Here is a 25,595-nt window from a genome sequence, read left to right as displayed (position 1 = left end):
TTTGCCATCACAGATCTGTGGAATACAGATTATATCACTGGAAGGATGGGACAGAAAATTAAAAACTGATCAAAGTGGCTTGCTCAAATCTCTAGCAGCTGATAGTATAAATCCTGGAAGCGGGAATGATAATAATACCACAATAATACCTGGAACCTTTCTGAAAGTTACTGAATTTTAAGCAGGGTGTAATTAAAGGGGAGGCACTCTTTTTTCCTTTCTCAAGACTCTTAGTACTTTTTGCTATATATAGAACAATCAGCTCCAAAACAGAATTCTTAACTGTTATTTAGTGTACCACAGGTAGACTTCAGTGAGTTGAGGTTTCCTGCCTTTGCATGGAAAAAAAAGTAGAGGTTTCTGAATCTCATGGATTTAGCAAAAATTATTGTGTACTCTAAATGGTGTGTATCAATACCATAGCATAGCCTATAAAAGTTAAGAAAAAATTTCTTCTAAGTACTATCATCTTTTCAATGAAAGAAAATTACATAATCCCTGCTCATGGAAATAACTGATGTAATAAATATTACACATAAAAGTGTATAGCTAACTATATGTGTCCTGTATTTTAATAGACAATTTAACCGTCCACTTTCTTCTTTATAATCATTTTTTAGATACGTTGCATGAAGCATTAAAGTTTTCAGGAGGCACAGAAACAATCCAGATTAGTTTTGAAGATTACATTCCTGGTCCTGCTTGAATCTCCTTTGAAATTTGAGGAATTTCTCAACCTTCTTAATGCCGCGACCCATTAATACAGTTCCTTATGTTGTGGTGACCCCCAACCAGGGGTGGGTTCTAAATTTTTTTACTATTGGTTCTGTGGGCGTGGCTTATTATGTGGGTGTGGCTTGGAGGTCATGTGACTGGGTGGGCGTGGCTAACTGGTCATGTGACTGGGCGGCCATGGCTATGTGTATAGGACTACTCAGAGGCTGAAAAAAGTCATTTCTGACAGATCTTTGCACTTTTGACTGGTCCTCACACTTATGACCATCCTCACATTTATGCTCGTGCAGCATTCTTAATAACCATGTCACTCATTTCACAACTGCTTCTCTTCACCATGGTGATAAGATAGGGCAAAAAACGTAAAATGTGAGAACAGTCGTAAATTCGAGGACTGGTCAAAAGTGCGAGGACCAGTCAAAAATAACTTTTTCAGCCCTCTGAGTAGTCCATGTGCACAAAAGGACTACCCAGAGGGCTGAAAAAAGTGATTTCTGACAGGTCCTCGCACTTTTGACCGGTCTTCGCACTTATGACTGGTCATCATGCCCATTGTAGCATTCTTAACAACCGTGTCACTCATTTCACAACTGCTTCTCTTCACCATGGTGACAAGATAGGGCAAAAAAGTAAAATGTGAAGACAGTCGTGGGTGTCGAGGACTGGTCAAAAGTGCGAGGACCAGTCAAAAATAACTTTTTCAGCCCTCTGAGTAGTCCATATGCATAAAAGGATACAGCAATAGAGAGGGATGAAGGAAGGGAAGGGAAATTAGAGTAGGAGTGAGGGTAAGAGAGGGAGGAAGAGAGGAGGAGAAGGAGAAAGGAAGAAGAAGGAGGAAGGAGAAGAAGGGGGGGAGAGAAAGTAAGAAGGAAAGAAAAGAGAGAGGTGGTAGGTTTGAGGAGAAAGATTGCTGTACAATAAAAAAGATGAAAGAGAAGAAAGCCAACCCCAAACAAATATAAAGATATTAAGATAAAGAATGAATTGTTAAACTTTAAAGAATAAAAGAGAACAAATATGAATAAATAGCAATAATTAGAAACACACATACAAACATACAATGTATTTTCTTTGAACAGAGTATTTGGCCGGTTCACAAATTTAACCAGTGTTTAGTCATTTCAATTAAATTTACATTTTCTATAATTTCTTTTTGCCATATTTATTCCTCATCTATTTTTTTAAAAAACCAATATTACCCTTCATCCTCATCTCTAATCTTAATCAAATTCAATTTTTCCCTTCTATTCTATATTATACCCCTTTCCATTGTCATCTATTTTTATATCCATCCTCACATTGGTTAATTATGTAATTATGTAATACAGTTGTTTAATACAAATTCAACATTTTAATATAAATCAATTAGTTATATAACTATCTTTTTTGTATATCAATCAATATGAACATGAATATTCCAATTATTTCCATGCAATCCAATTTCTTACAAATCAATTAATTATATTTACCAATAATAATAAACCAAATAATTTCCCCCATATATTCCTCCAAACCACAACTTAACCATTTCTGCTTTCAACACAATATACAATTAATAGTATCTCAATTATTACAATTCCCTAGTTAAATAGAGCTTTTTTTTCTTTTGTGTTTTAAAATCTTGAACCTCCTCTTGCCCTAAATTTCCCATTGTTTGCAGTTTTGTACCTACCTTTTTTGGTGAGGAAAAAGAAAAAGAAATCTCTCTGCCTCATTTTGTCACGTTGCAGCAAAGACCCTGTTTTACTTTCAGTTTCGTTTTTCAGCATAGCTAGGGGAAAAAAAATCTGCTCCTCTCTTTGCAGCTAGCAACGGAGCCCTCTGCAAAACAGCTGAGAACAAATCAGATGAGAGTCCGGAGGCTGATCAAATCAACTTATGGTAATTAACCTATGCTGAAGCTGAAAGGGGATGTTTTTTTCTATTTTTGAAGGCACCGGTCTTCTCATTTGTTTTCTTTTAACACTGATCAGCTGTAGGGCGGCCCTTTGAAGCCCCGCAGCAAGAATTTAAATGGTTTGTTTCCCTCTAGCCATCAGCTGGGGCTCAGGAGGCAGCAATAGATTGGGAGTGGGCGGGGTAAGTGACCGGCGATCCAACAGAGGCAGAGGGTGAGGGTGAGTGAAGGCATGGGGGGGCGAGAGAGGGCTTTGGCAACCCTGTGAAATGGCCATTCGACCCCCAAAGGGGTCGTGACCCCCAGGTTGAGAACCGCTGCTTTAGAGTTAGGGGAAAGGAGCAAAATGAAAAAAAAGAAATAAAAAGAAATCCTACAGACAGCATTTTGTGTCATACTTTCTTTTTATATCTTGTCATAGGAAGGACTTTCAGCAGGCATTCCCAGATCATCAAATTGGTTGGACTGAATCTATCTGGGAAAGGTGTTTTTTTTTTAAATACCATATAATATAGGGCTTTATAGGTAATGACAATACCTTGAGCTGTACTTAAAAATACTAATAACCACTGCAGTTTCTGAATGATATAATGTAGGCATACCAAGACTGCTCAGTATGCACTTAAGCTGCTGCATTTTAGACTAGCTGAAGTCTCTAGTGATCCTCAAGGGAAGTCCCATATAGAGCGAGTTGGAAGTCTAGTAATCCAGTTATGAGATTAGAAAGGTATTTGTGAGTGTCCTCAATGTATCAGAAGGTACATCAGAATGGAGGCAAAGGCCCTCTGGGTCAAAGCTTCTGTTTCCTCTTTCTGAGAGAGCACAATCCCATTGAAAATCAGTTGGTATTATTATGGAATCCACAGGCTTCTGAATTATTAGTCATTCCATTTTGCTTGAGTCTAAACCTGTTTCTCTTTGAGTTCTAACAGTGTCCAGGCACTGAGAAAGGATTTCTATTGCATCCTCTATTTTTTTGATGACATACACCAATGGTACATCATTTTCTAAACATTCTCTTAAAGATTATAACAATGTACATTTCAGTTCTTTCAACCACATATAGCTCCAGCTGTATATTATAACCAAAATTTTTATCCCACTTTATCATACTTGACTTGGAATGGTATGTGAGAAAGACCTTGAGAAACAAGGTGAGAGATGCTGCTCAGGGAACAATCTGATAAGAAAGGATACAGTCTGCAGCAGCCTAACGGGTGGGGAAAGAGGCTCAGAACCCTAACTTTTCAAAGACTGTAAAGGAAATGGCAAGAGATTTATACTGTCAGATTTGCAAGTTTCTGTCTTATAATAAAGTAGAAGTAGCTCAAATGGTCTAGTTAGGAAGCTCACACTTGTTCTTCTGTTTCAAATTTCAATGGAAGTTTATACATTTTAGAAATTGCATTTTTACATAATTGCATTTCAGGCTCAGTCTTACAGTGTTCAAAACCATAAACTCTTGTCTGTTTTAAATCTTTCTAATAACTGTAAATAAAGCCATTGGCAAGTACATAATCAGATTTTGTCTTGATTCTATGTTATATTCCCATATGTGTTTGCCTATTGTCTATAAAATGCTTCTTGTGCTGAGAGCTACAAAGGTATTTTTAGATACAACCTGGATATGTATTTATTCCATATTCTCAATATGGTATATCTAACATAATGATTTTTTTACTAAAATAAAAAATAGAAAAGAAAGTATTGTAAAGAAATAAATAAAAAGACTTGATTTTCATCTTCATAACAAGCATAAACAATTTTACCTCCTCTTAAAATACAACAAAGATGTCTTCTTTTCATATCAATAAAACTTTGTTTAGTCCTGGTCAGCAGAACTCAAATAATATCCTAGAACTAGATTTCTTCTAATTTTTTCTTTGCCTTGTCTCACAAAATTCTTCAAAACTATAAGAAATCTCTTTGGTAAATTCTGTATAAGAAAATTATCAAGGTCACTTTTTTGGTTTGTTGATATCAGCTGGTTTCATTTGTGTACGCAGTGTAGGATATCCTTCCACATCATTTCTGTATTTCATCAGTTTTAAATTTACTTTCAAATCAGTTTCAGTCCTATCCAGTAAAACGTGATCTTTCTCCATATAATTTTCCCATGATATAATGGCAGACACTCTTAAAATTAACTTTTGGATATTTATTCACAAATATCTTTCAATATGTCCAATGCATTCAGTCATTCTACATCTGGTCATTTCACGGTTGGACTATTGCAATACGCTCTACATGGAGCTATCCTTGAAGAATAGCTCCATGTAGAGTGTATTGCAATATTCCATCTTCTGAAATATTGTGCCTCCCAAGGTGAAATCTACACCCACCCTTTTGGCCTGACTGCCAACTAGCCTGGGACCACAAAAGGGAAGTGACATCCTGGAGTTGGTTAAAAAATTAACAATAGCAAAAGGACTTAGACTTATATAATACTCCGGAGTGCTTTATAGCACCCTTTGAAAAGTTTACATCATCAGTATATTGCCCTCAACAATCTGGATCTCCATTTTACTGACCTCGGAAGGATGGAAGGCCGAGTCAACCTTGAGCCAATCTAGATCAAATTCCTGGCAGTGAGCAGAGTTAACTTTCCAAAATTAGTGTTCTAATTGCTTTTTTGCAGTTTATTCCAAAAAGATAGATTTTTAAAAATCCTTAATGTCCTTCTTTCACTAAGGACTGAAGCGTAGTAAAACTTGCTGTTATGGAGTTTCCTAATATCTGAAAAATAGTTAACAAGCAATTTCTGAAATGATGAAGGAAGTATGTGGACTCAGAGTTTATAAAGGTGCCGACTGCATTTTGGTCAAAGATGATAATCTCTTGTCTTCCAGAGCAATAAACCTGCTAGAGATCAGTGTTTTACAGTCTCCTTATTGGGAATAACTGTCTGGGGCACGTGTGGGTGATTCCAAGTCCTTTCCTTATCCAGAGAAGAATCCCAAAAATTCTTGTCTATTTAGGCCAAAGTAATTTCTTTACAAACTAATCCTAACAGTTATATTATCATGTTTGTTATCAGTACTATGATATCACAGGGTCTTAAAATTGTGTTTGTGTTTGTGTGAATTAGAGAAATTGTTATTACTTTCTGTTTTTCATGACTGTGAGGTCTAAGGTCTATGAACAATTCATATTTTATTTAAGTTGTAAAAAGGAGATAAAGGTCTGATAAATGAAGTCTTGTGAAGAGAGATTGAAGAGATGGGTATATTTAATCTTGAGAAAAGATAACTGAGACAGATTATAACAGTGCTTTGAAATGTCTTAAAACTGTCCATATTGTCCACCATTCCAGAATTTTTTTAAAATATGTTTTTATTATAGATGATGGCAAAGATGACAGTTATATGGTATTAATATACAGTATATCTAGGGTAGTCCTTTAAGATGTTACTAAATCTGGACTATATAGAGACATATTTCTCCATCTTCCCACTTTTAAAATATAATGATATTTCAAAAAGCAACTCAACTGTTGAACACATTCTTTGACAGTTCAAGCTTGTTTTCTTTATATCTATGCTGTTTAATTAACTTTGCTGAGTTCTAGGCTCAAATCAGGCATTGATTCTATATTTCTGGAATTTAATTCAGCATCCATTTACAACTTTAATTATTTTTATTTCCCAAGGAGACATACAACTTCAGGGTTGTTTTATTAGATAAGATTATCTGATGCTAAATATAACAGGGATATCAAACTTGCATCGTCATGATGTTGTCACGTGATGTATTGTGACTTCCCCCCCTTTGCTAAAATGGTGGGCGTGGCCAGCGCGTGACGCATCTGGCCTGTGGGCCACAAGTTTGACACCCCCTATCTTACTCATCATCAGGGCTAGATACAATGAGTCAGAGCATCATTAAATCTTCTACAATGTGCCCCTCCAAACATTTTTTAAAACTTTTTTTGGGGGGTGCAATAAACACAGAGCAAAACCTGATGAACTTACTTCATCCTTTGCTCATAAAAAGTATATTTAACATCTCTTAAAACTTGTTTCACACAATACACACACACCCCATGCCTGTGAAGCTGCTGGAGCATCTGAATCATGTTGTTCATACTGTCAGGGAAATAATTCTAAATTACATTCAAAACTTAAAATTCTTAAATAATTACTACTAACCAATTGATTCAATATATTAATCACTTAATTGGCCCAGAAGTTCCAAGGTCCATTTTCTGTGACCTTCAAATTAGATTTACTTTACAGTGTCAGTTTCTCATGTAAATCTAGCTGAAAGTTTAACTGCTTCCTAATTCATGCCCAGTTATGTCTAGCTGGAGGAATCAGACATTGTTCATTATAAATTGACCCAAGAATTTTGCCAGAATTTCAGACATGTTTATTCTTAAAATGGGCCCTAAAAGGGTAATAATAGCTTTTAAAATTCATTACACATCAATATAAATGTTAAAATAAAAGCCAAATGATAAAGTTGAAAATCTGGTGAATTTAATTCATCCTCATAAGACAACTTCTCTTTAGCTGGAAAAGATTGGGAACTTATTCTGACATAAAAATCTTTAATATTTTACCAATCTGTGCCAAATTCAGATCATAAAAACTTTCTAAAAACTATTGTTTTCTAAAAGACTGAATAAATAAAAAGAAAAATGCTACAGATATATAATATCTATAAATTGACAAAATAATTACTAAGATTGTACAGTTAGTATTCAGAGTATTTTAGATATTAATCATATAAAACATTAAATTATTTTAACAATGTAAGTATTTAAAACTCTGAGCTAAGTGCTTGAATTCTTCACTATTGTTTAAAAATGTAAAAAGAAAAAACCCACTGAAAAAATATAGATAAATATTATTCAATCCTTATAATTCAGAACAATCTAGGGGCTCAAAGATAATTTTGACCAATGAGTTAATCCATTAAGTAAGCAATGGTTTAAATCCATATAAGTATTTAGACAATTTTAATTCAACATTTTGAGGTATTTGAGGAGAAATATAAAGTGTAAAACCCACTGTAAGTTACAATGAAAGAGAATATATGTAGCCCAAGGCTGAACTGTGGATTGTTGATATTTTCTGAGCTCAGAGAGCACCAAAGACCCCATAATCTGAGGTTATTTATAATCCCAGTGGAAGCAAATTATATTTCTTCCAATTAATGATATATCCTAAATATTGTACAATTTCACTACTTAGTTACTATACTATATTTGTGTTTTTGTGCAGGGATGAGAATTACAAGTCAAAATAGATGAGGAATTGGTAAGGGAACACATATTTGTTTTGAATGAATTTAAATCCCTGGAACTGATGGTTTTCATTCTAGAATGCTAAAGTAATTGATGGATGTGATCTTAGAACCACTGGCTGTAATTTTTGAAAATTCATGGAAACAATTATGTGCCAAAAGATTAGAGAAGGTGTAGTAACTATTTTTAAAAAGGAAGAAAAAGTGGAGCTAGGAAACTACAGACTAATTCCCTTGAGATCAGTACCTGGAAAAATTCTAGAAAAGAGTAACAAGGGAACAAAGTGATTACTAGAAGTCATCATAATTAGCAGATCAATTGAGGTCCATTATCAGAAATAAAATATTTAGGGAAGTACTATGGAAGAGATTCAGAAAAAAATGTGAACACGGAAAACCCCAAAATAATAGCACTTAGCAATAGCGCTTAGATTTATATACCGCTTAATAGTGCTTTTACAGCCCTCTCTAAGTGGTTTACAGAGTCAGCATATTGCCCCCAACAATCTGGGTCCACATTTTACCGACCTCAGAAGGATGGAAGGCTGAGTCAACCTTGAGCTGGTGAGATTTGAACTGCCAAACTGCAGCTAGTAGTCAGATGAAGTAGCCTGCAATACTGCAGTCTAACCACTGCGCCACCTCAGCTCTCTACTAATAGCAGAACAATAGGTGAAACTTGGATTATAATAATTGGAAATAAGGAAACAGCTTATTATGAACAACAAAAATGATAAATTAGAAGAAATAAAAACAGAAAACAAACCAGCACTGAAACAACCTATGAACTGACCCTCCATCATGAAGATTTAAGAGAAAATTATGGCATATACAGAATTACCAGCGGAAAGACAAAGACTGGCAGCATTGAAAGTAGCGCTACACACACACACACACACACACACACACACACACACACCAGTGGTGAAATCTAAAATTTGTTACTACCAGTTCTGTGGGCGTGGCTTGGTGGGGTGTGTGATGTGACTGGTTGGGCGTGGCTATTTTTTTTAAACTTTTAAAACCATTTTTTCTACAACCTCTTCAGCGAAGAGGTTGTAAAAAAATGCTTTCAAAAGGCTCTGACAATCCCAGCTGAGTTGCCTGATCAGCAGAGACTTTTTTTCTTTTAAATGCCTCTGACGATCAGGCAACTCAGTTTGGATTGTCAGAGACATTTAAAAGAAAAAAAAAGTTTTTTTCTTTTAAATGCCTCTGACGATCAGGCAACTCAGCTTGGATCGTCAGGCATTTAAAAGAAAAAAGGGTTTTTTTCTTTTAAATGCCTCTGACGATCCAAGCTGAGTTACCTGATCGTTAGAGGCATTTAAAAGAAAAAAAGTCTCTGCCGATCAGGCAACTCAGCTTGGATCGTCAGAGGCATTTAAAAGAAAAAAAGGGTTTTTTCTTTTAAAAGCCTTTGATGATCCCAGCTGACCTGCGTGATCATCAGAGGCTTTTTTTTTACTTTTAAAAGCATTTTTTCGGCCGGAGAGGTTGTAGAAAAAATGCTTTTAAAAATAAAAAAAAAAAAGCCTCTGATGATTGTGTGGCTCAGCTGGGCATCGGGGGGGGGGGCAGGGATTTTTGCTACCGGTTCTCCGAACCACCCGCCTCCATCGCTACCGGATCGGGCGATCTGATCTGAACCGGGAGCATTTCACCCCTGACACACACACACACACACACAAATATATTCTTCATCTAGACCAAAAATCTGGTATGTTATCCCAAATTGGATTCTTAGACTTAAACCTGGTGCAAGGTAGAGAGTTTAATATTTTGTGTATCAGTATATATCTAGTAATTGATAGCCTGTTTATCTTATTCCCCTCTCAGCTATGTGATAACTAAGTCAAGTCAAGCTTATTCCTCTCTCAAACTGTTTGTTGTTGTCACCTAAGATCAAGAGGGAAAGAAAAAAAGAATGAAAATGGAGCCATGAGAGTGGTGTGGATTTAAGGATTCCAGATACTATTCTCACTGGATTATTAAGATGAAAATCAATCGTGTTGGTATGAAATCTTCTTCCCCATACAGGTGTGCAGTGTTCGGTGACACAGTATATGAAATGGTGGTAGACTTTAGGAGAAACTCTTCCATACTTCCACCTTTCACAATACTAGACAACACAGTATCAACAGTAGAGACCTTCAGATTTCTAGGTTCTACCATATCGCAAGATCTAAAACGGACAGCTAACATCAAAAATGTCATCAAAAAAGCACAACAAAGAATGTTCTTTCTGCACCAACTCAGAAAGCTCAAACTGCCTAAGGAGCTGCTGATCCATTTCTACATAGGAATTATTGAGTCTGTCATCTGCACCTCTATAACTGTCTGGTTTGGCTCTGCAACCCAACAAGACAGACACAGACTTCAGAGGATAATTAGAACTGCTACCAACCTGCCTTCCATTGAGGACCTGTATATTGCACGAGTCAAAAGAGGGCTGTGAAAATATTTACAGACCCCTCACATCCTGGACATAAACTGTTTCAACTCCTACCCTCAAAACGACACTATAGAGCACTGCACACCAGAACAACTAGACACAAGAACGTTTTTTTCCCGAATGCCATCACTCTGCTAAACAAATAATTTCCTCAACACTGTCAACTATTTACTAAGTCTGCACTACTATTAATCTTCTCATTGTTCCCACCACCCATCTCCTTCCACTTATGACTGTATGACTGTAATTTTGTTGCTTGTATCCTTATGATTTATATTGATATTGTTTCCTGATTGCTTATTTGCACCCTATGACTATCATTAAGTGTTGTACCTTATGATTCTTGATGAAAGTATCTTTTCTTTTATGTATACTGAGAGCATATGCACCAAGACAAATTCCTTGTGTGTCCAATCACACTTGGCCAATAAAAAATTCTATTCTATTCTATTCTATTCTATTCTATTCTATTCTATTCTATTCTATTCTATTCTATTCTATTCTATTCTAAACAAGTTTTATTGATTTTTTCTCCTCTCCCACATTCACCCACATCTTCTTTTTTTCTGAACAGTGTTGGCCGTTTCTTATCTTATACAATTAATCAAATTCAAATATATTTTACTCAATTACAATTCTTGCCAAAATCGTCTCCCCCCCCCTTTTTTAAACATATCTCAATATTTCTATACTTGCATACATAAACACCATCTTCATTTGTCCCTAAATTCTAACTTTACTGCATATTTATTCTCTTTTATTCTTAAACAGTTCATTCTTTAATATATTTATATTTGTTTGTTCGGTCTTGCCTTTCTTCCACTTCATCTTTTTTATCGTACCCTCTCCCTCTTCCCTATCCCTTCCTACTTTCTTTCCCCATCCTCTTCTTCTCTTCTCTACTTCCCCTTCCCTTCTCCTTCTCCTCCTCTCTTCCCCCTTGTCTTTACCTTCTCTCCTACTCTAATTTTCCTTCCCTTCCTTCCTCCCTACTCTTCCATCCCTCTCTCTCCTTCTTCCTCCCTTCCACCTCTCTTCTCCTTTATCTCTCTCTATTGCTGTATTTATTTTCAATTTAATATTTTCCACTCTGGACTCCAAGCAGCCCTGATCCCTTGTCCTTTTAATTATTAACAGTATATTTCATCTTGTTTCCTTTTTTCTTTCAGATCTTTACTCAAACAATCTTCTAATCCTTTGTCTTTTTACTTTTACCCATGTACTTTTTCTGCTTTACTTCTTGCAAATATAACATTTAAATCATTTTTATCATTTCAATTTCATTCAGTTTTACATTCTATTTCAATTATTGCATATATTTCTCAAAATATCTTAACAATATATTTCCACTTATTCAAATATATATTTATAGAGTGCATCTTAATCATTTCTCATTTTACCCAATCCAATTAGTTCTTAAAATATTCTTAATTTGCCTTCTTTTCTCTTTTTGATTATGTTTCCAATACACAGTTTGAAATATTCCAATTATTGCATTTCCCTCAACAAGTTTATTCATATTATTAAAACCTATCATTCTATAGACCTCCAATCTTATTAAGCATATGATATTTATTGCAGTTTCTCCAGTTTTCAGTAGAGCATATTTAAAACTTAAAATATAGAGTATGTCTTATTCCCTTTATTTCATACAACTCTATATTCCCCTTATTTTAAAATCACTTAATTAATATCACTGTTTTATCTTTTTTTCTGACATTAAACTCATCTATTAAATTTTACAGTTCTGAATATATTTTCATTTCTTTCTGTCTTTTTGTCTTTCTCCTTTTCTGCCCTATATTTCCCATTGTTTTTGCTTTTCCTTTCCTTTTCATTGTTAATCCCAATGTACTTATTTTGTGTTTTAAAATCATTAAATCTTTACCCTTTATTTCCCATTGTTTTCCATCCCTTTTCCCTCTTTCTCATATTTCCACTGTAAATCCCAGTGTAATCATTTATGTTTTTAATATTTTTTCTTCTCCTCCACCCTCTTTTCTTTCTTTGCCTTTTCTTTTTTCCTTCTTCTTCCTTTCTTTTGTATTTTAGAATTCTGCACTCTCCTATTCTGCCCTATATTTCCCATTGTTTCGCCTTTCTCTTTCCTTTTATGTGTCTTTTATTGTTAATCCCAGTATACTTATTTTGTATTTTAAAATCATAAAATCTTTAATTTTGTCCTTTATTTCCTGTTATTCTCCATCTCTTTTCCCTCTTTCCTATATTTCCACTGTAAATCCCAGTGTAATCATTTAAATTTTTTATATTTTTCCTATTCCACCCTCTTTTCCTTTTTTGTTTCTTTTCTTTTTGTCCATACTTAATATTACAATTGTTAAATTTTCCATAGTCAATCTCTTTGTCTTTGTCTTCTTTGTTATCCATCTCTCTTTCTTGTTTCTCATTGGTCCTTTCCTTTTCATCTTCAGTGCATTCTAGCTCAGTCTTTACATCCTCAAATTTTGATTTTCCATGCAAATGAATAATCATATCCTTTATTTCTAAACACATTGTCCTTAGTTCTCGCCAGTTATCGTTTTAAAAGTTCAAGGTTTATTTTTTTTTCCTTGATTCTTCAAAGATTTCCTCAAAACAGACAATTCCATGTCATGCTCTTCTTTCTCCTACAGATGTCTCTCTATAATCCACTGTTCCACTGAGCTAATTAACAAATCGCCATTTTATTTGTAATCCACATCCGTTTTTACTGAGACAAAAAAGAGAAAAAGCCAGTTTTCCCGTTCTTCTTTCACCTTTATATACAACCAATCAGTTTGCAATTCAATCCAAATTAGATCCAAGTTCCAAATTTACATTTCCATTTATCAATCACTTTTAATTCTTTGGTTGGGATTCTTCTATGGCGCGCTTGTCATTCCCACTTTCTCTCTCCATCCGCCATCTCCCCCCGTTGATATTTAGCCGCTATTTCCATGCCGGGGTAATTTTAATAATTTAAATATTTGAAGTTCTTTTTATTGTCTATGAATGGCCAATCACTCACCCAGCACCAACACTCTGTCCAAATCTTCCCTCCTGCACATCGCTTGCTCCAGAGGCTCCATCTTCATGGCCATTCACCCTGATCGCCACCCCCGTCATTGGATCGAAGAGTTTCTCGGGCTATCCAAGGGACTTGTCTGTCCCTCTTTAGCCACCGAGCTGCCTCTCCTTCTTCACTGTCCCTATAGGACAGTTTCGGTCCGAAGACTGTTCATCTGGCTGGATGCCAGTGACTGTTCGTCTGGCTGGATTTCGCCAAGCTTGTCGGAGCCCGGCATTTTCCCAGCCAGTCACGCCATGCCGCTTCCAGATTTTCTATTCTATTCTATTCTATTCTATTCTATTCTATTCTATTCTATTCTATTCTATTCTATTCTATTCTATTCTATTCTATTCTAATTGTGCCACTATATGCAATGTCTTTGCTTGAACTCCCCAGCCTGTTCCTGCAATTTTCCTAATTAAATTATTCCCAGTTTTCAATTTTTGTCCAATTAATTCAAAGTGTTTTCCAAATATAAGGGATCGGCCAAAGATTATTCCAAGACAGTTGGCAGTTGTGTTTTATCCTCTTGCCACAGCAATATACATTTAACTCTTTCTTTGCTGTACAATTGCTTAGATGGAAGGCACATACTTAGATTTTATTTATGTTAGGGTACAATCCCCAGTTTTCATGATATTGGCTTAGGTTTTTAATGCAAGGATTAAAATAGCATCTATCAAGCAGACCAATCAGCTTGCCTGCCATACAGCAACATGGTTATAGACGAACTGGCTGTTAAAATTAGAAAATCAAAACCAAAATCATATTCAACCCCAAAGTGGAAGATCAGACTAGAGGCCAGGATAAAGAAATTAAGATCAGATGCAAGTATTGTGAACAATATGCAAGACCAAAAACTGAAAAATGAAAAGTAAAAGTGCTACACTCAATTTGCCAACAAATTTGGAAAACTCAATAGTGGAGGGTAGAGCCGAGGATTTTGTTCAGTATCTGTATGACAAAATCACTCAGATTCGGGAAGATTTGGACTCCGACTGGGTAGTCTCAGGGGGAGAGACAGGGGCAGGTCTTGAGAATGTTATCTGGGATGAGTTTGATCCTGTGACCCCTGAGGACGTGGACAGGATTCTGGGTAGACTGAACGCGACCACTTGTTTATTGGACCCGTGTCCTTCCTGGTTAGTACTGGCTTCCTGGGAAGTGACACGAGGCTGGCTCCAGGGGATTATAAATGCTTCGCTGAGTGAGGGTGACTTTCCCGCCACCTTGAAAGAGGCGGTGGTGAGGCCTCTCCTCAAGAAGCCTTCCCTGGACTCGGCAATGTTGGTAAATTATCGTCCGGTCTCCAATCTTCGCTTTGTTGCGAAGGTTGTTGAGAGTGTGGTCGTGCAACAGCTCCCCCAGCACCTGGATGAAACGACGTATCTGGATCCGTTCCAGTCGGGCTTCAGGCCCGGGTACAGCATGGAAACGGCATTGGTCGCGTTGGTTGATGATCTCTGGAGGGCTCGGGACAGGGGGTGCTCCTCTGTCCTGGTCCTGTTAGATCTCTCAGCGGCTTTTGATACCATCGACCATGGTATCATGCTGCACCGGTTGGAAGAGTTGGGGGTGGGAGGCACTGTGTTGCGGTGGTTCTCCTTTCTCTCTGACCGGTCGCAGTCTGTGTTGACAGGGGGACAGAGGTCGACCCCGAGGCCCCTCATATGTGGGGTGCCGCAAGGGTCGGTCCTCTCGCCTCTCCTGTTCAACATTTATGTGAAGCCGCTGGGCGAGATCATCCGTGGTTTCGGGGTGGAGTACCATCAGTACGCTGACGACACTCAGCTGTACATCTCCACCCCGGATCACCCCAACGATGCCCTTGAAGTGATGTCCCGGTGCCTGGAGGCCGTACGGATCTGGATGGGGAGGAACAGGCTCAGGCTCAACCCATCCAAGACTGAGTGGCTGTGGTTTCCGACGTCCCGATATAGTCAGTTGACGCCATCACTGACTATTGGGGGCGAATCATTGGCCCCCACGGAGAGGGCTCGCAACTTGGGCGTCCTCCTGGATTCACGGCTGTCTTTAGAAGAGCACTTGACGGCCGTGACCGGGAGGATTTTTCATCAGGTTCGCCTGATTCGCCAGTTGCGTCCCTTTCTGGATCGGGACTCTTTACGCACGGTCACTCATGCCCTTGTCACCTCCCGCCTGGACTATTGCAACGCTCTCTACATGGGGCTCCCCTTGAGGAGCACCTGGAGGCTCCAACTGGCGCAGAGTGCGGCCGCGCGGGTGGTAATGGGAGCGACATGGCGTTCCCATGTAACACCTCTCCTGCGCGAGCTGCACTGGCTCCCGGTGGTCTTCCGGGTGCGCTTCAAGGTTTTGGTTACCACCTTTAAAGCGCTCCATGGCTTAGGACCCGGGTACTTGTGGGACCGCCTACTACCACCAATAGCCTCCCACCGGCCGGTACGCTCCCATAGAGAGGGGCTCCTCCGGGTGCTGTCAGCCAAACAATGCCGACTGGCGGCCCCCAGGGGGAGAGCCTTCTCTGTGGGGGCACCTACTATCTGGAACGAGCTCCCCCCAGAGATACGGAGGATCCCGGATCTGCGCACCTTCCGCCGCGCCTTAAAGACCTTACTATTTCACCAGGCCGGCCTGGCCTAATTTTCCCCCTCTTTTATAAAAGATTTTTAAAATTTTAAATATCTTTTAGTATTTATATATTCAATTTTAAATTGGTTTTAAAAGTTTGGGGTTTTAAATTTGTCAGGGCCAAAATTATTTAATTTGATTTTATTCTATTTTTTAAATTTTGTATTGCATGTGTTTTTATTGTTTGGCTGTGCACCGCCATGAGTCCTTCGGGAGTAGGGCGGTATAGAAATCTAATAAATAAAAATAAATAAATAAATAAATAGTGGCCATAAGATTGGAAAAGGTCAGTTTACATTCCAATTCCAAAGAAGGGCATTGCCAAAGAATGTTCCACCTACCACACCATTGCACTCATTTCACATGCTAGTAAAGTTATGCTCAAAATCCTACAAGTTAGGCTCCAGCAGTATGTGGATCGAGAACTACCAGAAGTACAGGCAGGATTTTGAAGAGGCAGAAGAACTAGAGATCAAATTGCCAACATACCCTGGATCATGGAGAAAGCTAGGAGTTCCAGAAAAATATCTACTTCTGCTTCATTGACTATGCTAAAGCCTTTGACTGTATGGATCACGACAAATTGTTGCAAGTTCTTAAAGAGATGGGAGTACCAGACCATCTTATTCGTTTCTTGAGAAACCTATATGCGGGTCAAGAAGCAACTTGAGAATTTGACACGGAATCACTGATTGGTTCAAAATTGGGAAAGAAGTTCGGCAAGCTGTATATTGTTGCCCTGCCTATTTAACTTACATGCAGAGGACATAATGAGAAAGGTGGGCCTAGATGAATCACAAGTTGGAATTAAGATTTCCGGGAGAAATATCAACAACATCAGATATGCAGATTATATTATCTAATGGCAGAAAGTGAAAAGGAACTAAAGAGACTCTTGATGCGGGTAAAGGAAGAAAGTCCAAAAGTTGGCTTGAAACTCAATATTAAGAAAACTAAGATCATGGCATCCGGCCCTCTCAATTCCTGGCAAATAGATGGGGAAGAAATGGAGGTAGTGACAGATTTTATTTTTCTGGGCTCCAAGATGACCGCAGATGGGGACTAAAACCAAGAAATTAAAAGGCATTTGCTCCTGGGGAGGAAAGCTGTCTAGCAAATCTAGACAGCATACTAAAAAGCAGACACATCACCCTGCCAACAAAAGTGCGTATAGTCAAGGTTATGGTTTTCCCAGTTGCAATGTATGGCTGTGAAAGTTGGACCATAAGGAAGGCTGAGCGCCAAAGAATTGAGGCCTTTGAACTATGGTGTTGGAGAAGATCCTGTAAGTCCCTTGGACTGCAAGGCGATCAAACCGGTCAGTCCTAGAGGAGATCAACCCTGACTGCTCTTTAGAAGGCCAGATCCTGAAGATGAAACTCAAATACTTTGGCCACCTAATGAGAAGGAAGGACTCACGAGAAGAGCCTAATGCTGGGAACAATTGAGGGCAAAAGAAGAATGGGACGATGGAGAATGAGGTGGCTAGATGGAGTCACTGAAGCAGTCAGTGCGGGCTTAAATGGACTACGTGGGATGGTACAGAACAGGAAGGCCTGGAGGAACGTTGTCCATGGGGCCACAATGGGTCGACACGCGACTTCATGACTAACAACAACAAACTACTCACAGGCATAGTGGGCAACATTGTAAGCCGCCCTGAGTCTTCGGAGAAGGGCGGCATATAAATCAAATTTAAAAAAAAACAAACAAACATCCAAGATTATATTAGAAGAAAATAACATCCTTCCAGTAGAACAGAAAGGAAATAAAAGTATAGTAGTATAGTATAGCCTTTATTGTCATTGTACATCATATATACAAACAAAATTGGTTTAGCCTCTCTGGTGCAATCCATAACAGAAAATACAAAACAGAAGGAAAAATAGAGGCACAAAGGATTAACTTCTAATTGATAAAATAATTTTACAAAAGCCAAAAAACCAATTTACATATGTTTTGAATTGATGATAAGACATTTAATTCATTACCACAAAATTAGATTATCACATGTTTGGAAACAACTGATGTCAGTTAAAACATTACAATGTTTATAGAAAAAGCAATGAGGCAGTGGAAGATAGAATTCGTGGTTGGACATGAAAATGTCAACATTAGGAGAGGGATCTTCCAGGGTGACTCATTTTCACCCTTATTATTTGTCATTGTATGAAACCACTTTCAGTGAGTTTGAAAAAACAAATCTTGGCTATCAAACAGCGAAAATTGCTAATAAAACCCCAAATTTGTTTTATACAAACTATCTGAAGTTTATGAAAAATCAGAAATTGAAATGCAGTAATTGACAAATACAGTAAGAATTTTTAGCACAGATACAGTACAACAGTGGAATTTGGCCTAGAGAAATGTGCTATAATAGCAATAAACTGGAGTAAAACAAGAGTAATGGAAATGAAATGCCAAATGGTCAAGCCAACAGGAGCCACTAGAATGAAACCTACAAGTAAGTAGACATTTTACAGTTGGATAACATCAAACACTGATAAGTTAAAAATGTGACTAGTTAAAGAATAAATCCAAAGAGAGAAAATTTTATTAAAGACAAAATTGAATAGTGGAAAGCCATTAATACCTGTACTGTAGCTGTTTTACGGTACTGGCAGTGCTTTCAGTCTATTCTGGTAAATCATGGGAAACATTCTTTCTATTAGGAATTGTAGTTATTTACATTTAACTTTATTGTTGAGAAACTAGACTACTTGATATAGGAAAGTCATGGCAGAACTTTTATGAGATAAAACCCCTTCTCATTTCTGAGCCAATTTTTGTTTTTTGTTTAAATAAGCGATATATAATTCAGGATGGAATAGATTCCTTCAATTATTATGCCAGTTCTCTGTCTTTTCCTTGGTTGCACCTGCTGCTTTTTATCTGTTGGACCCCAATCAGAAACTCTATATGAAACTCTACATGAAAAATAGTGGCTTTTTTCTCAATCACTACAGCATCAATGTTTAACACTTGGAATAATTTCAAAAATTAATGTTAGTTATCACCTTTAAAGCGCTCCATGGCTTAGGACCTGGGTACCTACAAGACCGTCTTTTGCCACCAATAGCCTCCCACCGACCAGTTCGTTCTCACAGGGAGGGACTACTCAGGGTACCGTCAGTCAAATTATGTCGACTGGTGACTCCCAGGGGGAGGGCCTTCTCTGTGGGGGCTCCAACCCTTTGGAATGAACTGCCCCCGGAGATACGGAATATCCCTGATCTCCGTGCTTTCCGCCGCGCCCTCAAGACCCTGATGTTCCAACAGGCAGGGCTAAACATACAAACATGTGAATGATTTTTTAAATGTTATCTAATTCTGGGTTTTATTTAATTGACCAAACTAAGTAATAATTTTAATTAGCAATTTTATGATGTTTGTGTGTCTATATTTTTCTTGACTGTACACCGCCTTGAGTCCTACGGGAGAAAGGCGGTATAGAAATATAATAAATAAATAAATAAATAAATAAAGAAAGAAATAAATAAATAAATAAATAAATAATTTGCTAAAGTTTCAAGTTAACTATAATACATACCACAAAATCCCACCCCTCTCTTATTAGTTGTATTTGAGGGTAGACTTGAGGGGAAAAAACTAATCAGGCTATACAAACTTAATAATTTGAAGTGAGTTTCATATACAGTATAAAAAGGGACATGCAAAAAGAAAGGAAGTAAGCTGCAGGAAGAACTCTTCATTCCAGCTCATGCAAAACACAAATGTAACAAGCTTGCCATTAATAACTAAATAAATATGAACATTATATTATAATTACATGTTTTACTAGCAATCTGTCCTCTGAATTGTTAACTCTTTTCTATTCAGAACCTTTCTCCCCTATTCTTGGGTAAAGAAGGAAAATAATAATAATTCCTTAGTAATTATAAATAAAGTAACACAGGAGTTTCTTTTATACTGTAAGGCAGAGCCCAATATTCTTGAGAAAAGAGTTTTATTCCTCTTTATTTATTCCTGATCAACAAATTCTTCAATTTACACTCTTGGATACAAAGTATGTATTTCAGGTAGGAACATGAAAATTAATAAGTTTTTCTGAGAACGGCAATTTTTTTTCCTAGGATTGCCATCAGTATGAAAGTTTCGATGTATAAACTAATTATAGCTCGTTTTTCAGAGTTAAAATTAAAACATTACTCTTTATAACAAATCTAATGTTTATTATTTGTTCCATATTAATCTTTAATCATTTTAAAATGTTTGTACCTTTATATTGTTACAGTGGAATTTATTCCTTTTATTCATATATAAAATATATCATGTTTTTAACTGTTAAAATTAAAACTTAACTCTTTTACCTTTATAACAATTAAAATGTCATTGATTCATTGCAAAGTAATATTTAATCCTTTATTAAATATTAGTAACTTCATACTGTTATAATGGAGTTTGTTTTTTATTTTCAGCATATGGCGAGGACCAAATATAAATTGTACAGATAGTTCAGGATACACTGCTTTACATCATGCAGCTTTGAATGGTCACAAGTAAGTACTATATTACTATTATGTTGGAATTAGTTTGTATTGCATGTTTGTATTGATGCTAGGCTGCATAAAATCATCATATTTTTGTGTTTATGTTGATTTTAGCGGAATACTATTCCAGTTGTGCAGTTGAAGAAGCCTACTGTAGCAGGATCCAATCCAATGATTAGTAAAGTTCTAATAGTGACTTTTTAATGAACAACACATGAATAACGTACAGATATGGACTAGGTTGTTGAATCAGTAAGTTTTTAGATTTTAAACTTACATTTTTTATAAGTGATTAGATTTGACAGGATAGAGCCTCTTTGAGACAAAATAGATTTCTAATTTATTTTAAATAGCAGTAAAAAGACTTATTTATATTAAAAATTGATCTCAATAATCTTCAATCTTACATTGGCATTTTTATATAACCTTCTGCAGTTAATAATAGTTAGACAATACAGCTGCCATTGGGAAAAAAATGATTTGTGAGGGCCATTCTTCAACCTAATGGATGGATTGTGTTAGCATGAAGCTGGAGACATATGATATTGTTGTATTATTTCTGGAATTTTGGGTGGCTTCCCAATAGCTCTTGATACCATTAAGTATTTGTTGTCCTGGACTGATTTTTTAAAATATATTTCAACACTATTATTTTGTGATTATTGTTTTTTTGAGTTGGTGAAAATTAGGTTTCAGCAGCTAGTGTTAGGTGATCAGTGCCCTTCCCAAGTCTATGATATTTCCCGAAATACTTCTGGTCTTTTTTATTTATTTTATTTGTTTATATTTATATACTGCCCTTCTCCCGAAGGATTCGGGAGGTGAACAGCCAACAGATAAAACACAAGAAAATACAAAATTTAGAAACAGTATTAAAATCCAATTTTTTCATTATATCTGTGGATTTGCAAATATACTAGAACTGTAAAAGCTTCTTTCATCCTCTATTTTTTTTTTATGCACTAGCAGCATAATTGGGAACATTGTCTTGTTCATTTGTTGAGGTGGTTAGTTGTCTTAGAATTTCGCTACTCTTTTCAAGCCCTCAGCAATTGCTCAGAATCAAGAAAGGTAGCTTTTCAGTGTCTTATTAACCCAATTAACTGAAATAAAAAATAGGAGTTATCTTACAGAAATCTTGGTGACCTCATACATTTATGGTAGAATTCCATTTATCTCTAAATTCATTACAATAGGGATGCCTCAGTCTTTTTGCTAATCGTGTTGAAACTGCTGGATTTTATTTTCGTTTGATAAAGAAAGAATGTGCAGATGTCCCAAACTTGTAACATTTCCCAAACTTCCATCCTATTTCCAATCATTATTATTATTTTTTATCCTTCCTTAATTTCTGGTTGTTTCCTCTTTTGTTAATGCTTTTTTTCTCATGCTAAGTTTGCATCTGATCCTTACTTGCTTCTGGTTTATAGGCCAAACTGTTCTACTTTGGAAGTTTTCCAACTCCAGGAATATTCTATGAACATTAGCAGAATTAAACTTGATACTCTTGCCATAAATATATCCTCTTACTTTGCAGCAATCTTGGTAAGAAAACCAGTTCAGTGAGTGATAGTGTGGCTAAACAAGTATGACATTTTGTCTTCAGGCCACCATCTACTCAAAACTGATAACTTTCTTGCCTGGCTATATATTCTAGACTTGGAAAAACAGGATCAATTGCATACGATTTTGGAACTGAGGAGACTTTTCAGGTGTCCAGCATTGTACATTAACTATTCTATCACAGACTTTGCTTTCAGTTCCATTATGAATTTCAACTTTGGTCATCCTTCTGGTACTATCTTCAGTATTAGTAATGCAATGTAAGTTGTTAGGCTGACTTACGGCAATGCAGAGAAATCAAGTCATTTGTCAGTCTTGTAGTCTGAGGCCAAGACTATTTCATTATTCTTCTGTACTGCTTAATAATGAAGTAGAACAAAACAAAAGGAAACAAATTGCATATAAACATGTGTACTAGAATGGACATTTTCTTAATGGCAACATTTTCAGCACTGACAACTTTAATTCCTCTTATAGCAGCATTTAAACTGCAATTCTTTTGTCATGAGTTTCATTTCCGTTCTTTTCATTAATTCCAGTGCTTGATAGGATTTCTCCAGTCCTTGAACTTTCACATTTGAATAAAAGTCAGCCTATGAAGGAGAAATAAAAATAATAATTGATTGCTTAGCAATTTCCCTCCATTTCTATGGTCTTGACTTGCTCACTTCATTTGATAGCTCATTCTAATGTTTTTTTTAATTAGAGATTATGCCCAGATTTGTTATACTTCCCTAGAATCTTACTGTTCATATTATTTAGATTACTAGATTCTGAATTTGGGGGGGTGAGGCAGGGGCAACATAGCAGGGACAAATGCAACTTTGCTTTTGTTGCTCTTCTTCTCAGAGCTGCTTTTCTCATTCTCCTTCTCAGAGCTGGGGCTGAAGTTCTGCAGGCATTGAGAATTGAAGAGATACTGCCCTAGAGAGTACTATGAGTCCTATTCAAGATGTAGGTAAGGCTGGTAAAAGTTGTCATGATCGTGCTGACATTCAGCCATAGACATAAGGTGGCTTCACCTTTATCCAGACTGTTAGCATAGATCACTTTGATCAATCAATTATCTTTATACTTGTCTCCAAAGGAGTTTACCCAGGAACTGTCACTGGTGTTTCATAATGAGGTCTGTGATTTAATATTTTGCTACAGTAAATTGCTAATAGCAAGTTCTGCAATTTGGAGAAAATGAACAGACAAATGAGCTGAAAGTAAGATATGATAATTGAGTTCATTCCAAAATGAATCCCTGAAAATGGTGAGATAAAGCAGCACCTTCCCAGATTAGGTCTTTCGTATGGTTTACTTCTGAGAACATTTTTAATCTTATATAGTTAACCTGATTAATCGTTACTGTAATTAACTAAATTTACAATCTAGATTTAGTTCTCTGCTGATAAAAGATACTGCTAACAGTACACACCAGAACAGGTGCTTAACCTTAAAAACTGGTTAGGGCAGACAGATCACAGATTTGAGCTAAACTATACCAAGAGTGTCTAAGCTCCTTGCAAGAAAAGGAACATGAGAGAGAATATAATTGTTTTGAGAGAATCTGATGTCCCAAACAGGTTTTATACTTAAGGGCGCATATGGATATGTCTTCAGATGAGGAAGTGGAAGACAATAATCCTGGATTGGGTGATTCCAGCAGTGTTGGACTCCATTCTGGGTCAGACAAATCCAGCAAACCCCAAGGAATTCTTCCCTACCCCTACAGCCTGCTTCTAGATTCTGCAGTTCAGCTACTCAGTCTTAAGAAGAAGTGTGTGATAAAGATCCAGTAGCAGAGATTGAGTTTCATAGGTCAGAGGCTTGTCAAAGAGCAGGCCAACAGAAAAGCCAACACTAATGAGGTTGTAACTTATCTGTACATTTGGGTGGAGGCTTGTCATTGCTGATTTATTGGCCTCAGTCCTTGGGAGAAAATGCAAAGAACAACTTTCCAAGTCTCAGATTTATTGGGTTTATTTTGCTGTGCTATGCTTGGAAGTCTAGATTCCATTCCATCCTGTTTCCTGTCTCTCCCTTCAGATTTGTTGCTTGATTACTCAGTTCCTTGTCTTAACCTATATTAAATCTGTTGACTACATTTACAGTTGCTGTTCTAAGATACTGGTAAAGAGGATTTTTTGCTTCCAAAAGATTGTTTTGTCTGAATTCCTTTATTGCTCAATTGTGGCAAGAATCCAGCCTGCTAGCTTGTTGGCTGGCAGCCATCAAGACCAGCACAGAAAAATAGGTTAAATGTGTTTAAAGTAGGTGTACATTCCTATTCAAGTAGTAACTGTCACTGCCTGGAATAGAATGGAAAAGAAGAGACTTCTCATTAAGTTCTGCAACCTCCTTCCTTACATATTAAAGCTATATCTAGGTGCTGCCATTGTCTGTCTACTGTGATCTTTCTTATCTTCTTTGGAGAACGTTTTTTTATTTTGTTTATACGTATCACAATATCATGTGGAACAGCTTCTTCATAAATAATGGATATACTGTAAAGTTCAGTTCAAATTTTCTTGCCAGCACATTTTGTTCTGGAATCTGGTATTTTATTCCTGCTTCAGGAATAAGCAATATAGTACAATTAATTCCATCAGGTGGTAGACCTGAACCATTTGAATTCTAGCTACTTAACTATCCTAAAGAAGTTCAGTGGTTAATATTCTATCCTGGGTATAAGGGACATGAACATTTTCCTATTTACATAAACATTTCACAGGGTGACTCCGGCAACCAATTTAGATATATGTGGTATTATTTATATAGGTAATGCTAAAAAGTATTTTCTTTCATTTATTTACTATGCTGTACCAAATATATTCCCTGTAGTTTTTTTTTATTTCTGTTTCATGGTAGTCCATCAGAATATATTAAAAATTACTAGTTTTTCTATTTCCTGGAGAAACCTGCATCTTGTCAGTTGTGCTCATTCTATACCAATATCACATGAATACAAAGAACTAATTTCAATCAAGCTTCTTAGCAAAGCATTATTTTTTAGGAACTTTCCTGTTCCTTGTGGATCAGTCTGTTTTTGTCTTTTCTGGCTTCCTTTTCAGCCATTGAATCTGCTCAGGGCTATCCATTTATTGCTCAGCAATCGCCTTCTCCTCCTCCTCCTCCTCCTCCTCCTCCTCCTCCTCCTCCTCCTCCTCCTCCTCCTCCTCCTCCTCCTCCTCCTTCTCCTCCTCCTCCTCCTCCCATGAGAATGCTCTATGATAGAGTTACTGACAGTCATAGTATTTAGAAACATAAAAACTTAGAAAACTGATAGCAGAAAACTATGTAGTGATCCATCTATGCTCATCTGGATGTTGATTGCTGGTGGCAAGGTGTTTTGGTCTTTTTGTTCCCTTTTGGGCTTGTTAATTCTCTCTTTTGTACAGTATGTAGATGTTGTTTATGTCTGTATGTCTATTGGTGGCCAATTTGTTGGAGTGCCAAGCTTCCAGGAATTCTGTAGCCTTTTTGGATTGGGCTTGGTCTAGAGTGGCCACAGTTTCCCAACTGAAACTATGCTTA

The 25,595-nt window shown here is 36.8% G+C and overlaps 1 protein-coding gene across 4 annotated transcripts in view; it reads left to right on the top strand.

Annotated features, from left to right (window-relative positions):
- The window catches only part of ANKS1B (ankyrin repeat and sterile alpha motif domain containing 1B), a 281,952-nt gene that overhangs the window by 3,288 nt on the left and 253,069 nt on the right, over positions 1-25,595 (top strand). For all 4 annotated transcript variants that reach the window (XM_070947769.1, XM_070947771.1, XM_070947767.1 and 1 more), the window contains exon 2: positions 20,439-20,519. In XM_070947769.1, coding sequence (XP_070803870.1) covers positions 20,439-20,519 — 81 coding nt within the window. The remainder of the gene's footprint in view (positions 1-20,438; positions 20,520-25,595) is intronic.

The sequence above is a fragment of the Pituophis catenifer genome, unplaced genomic scaffold, assembly GCF_029215685.1.
Source record: "Pituophis catenifer annectens isolate HBS135680 unplaced genomic scaffold, rPitCat1.0.hap2 SCAF_7, whole genome shotgun sequence".
Taxonomy (NCBI): domain Eukaryota; kingdom Metazoa; phylum Chordata; class Lepidosauria; order Squamata; family Colubridae; genus Pituophis; species Pituophis catenifer.
Note: the sequence above shows the minus strand (reverse complement) of the source record. Positions and strands in the feature narration are given on the sequence as shown.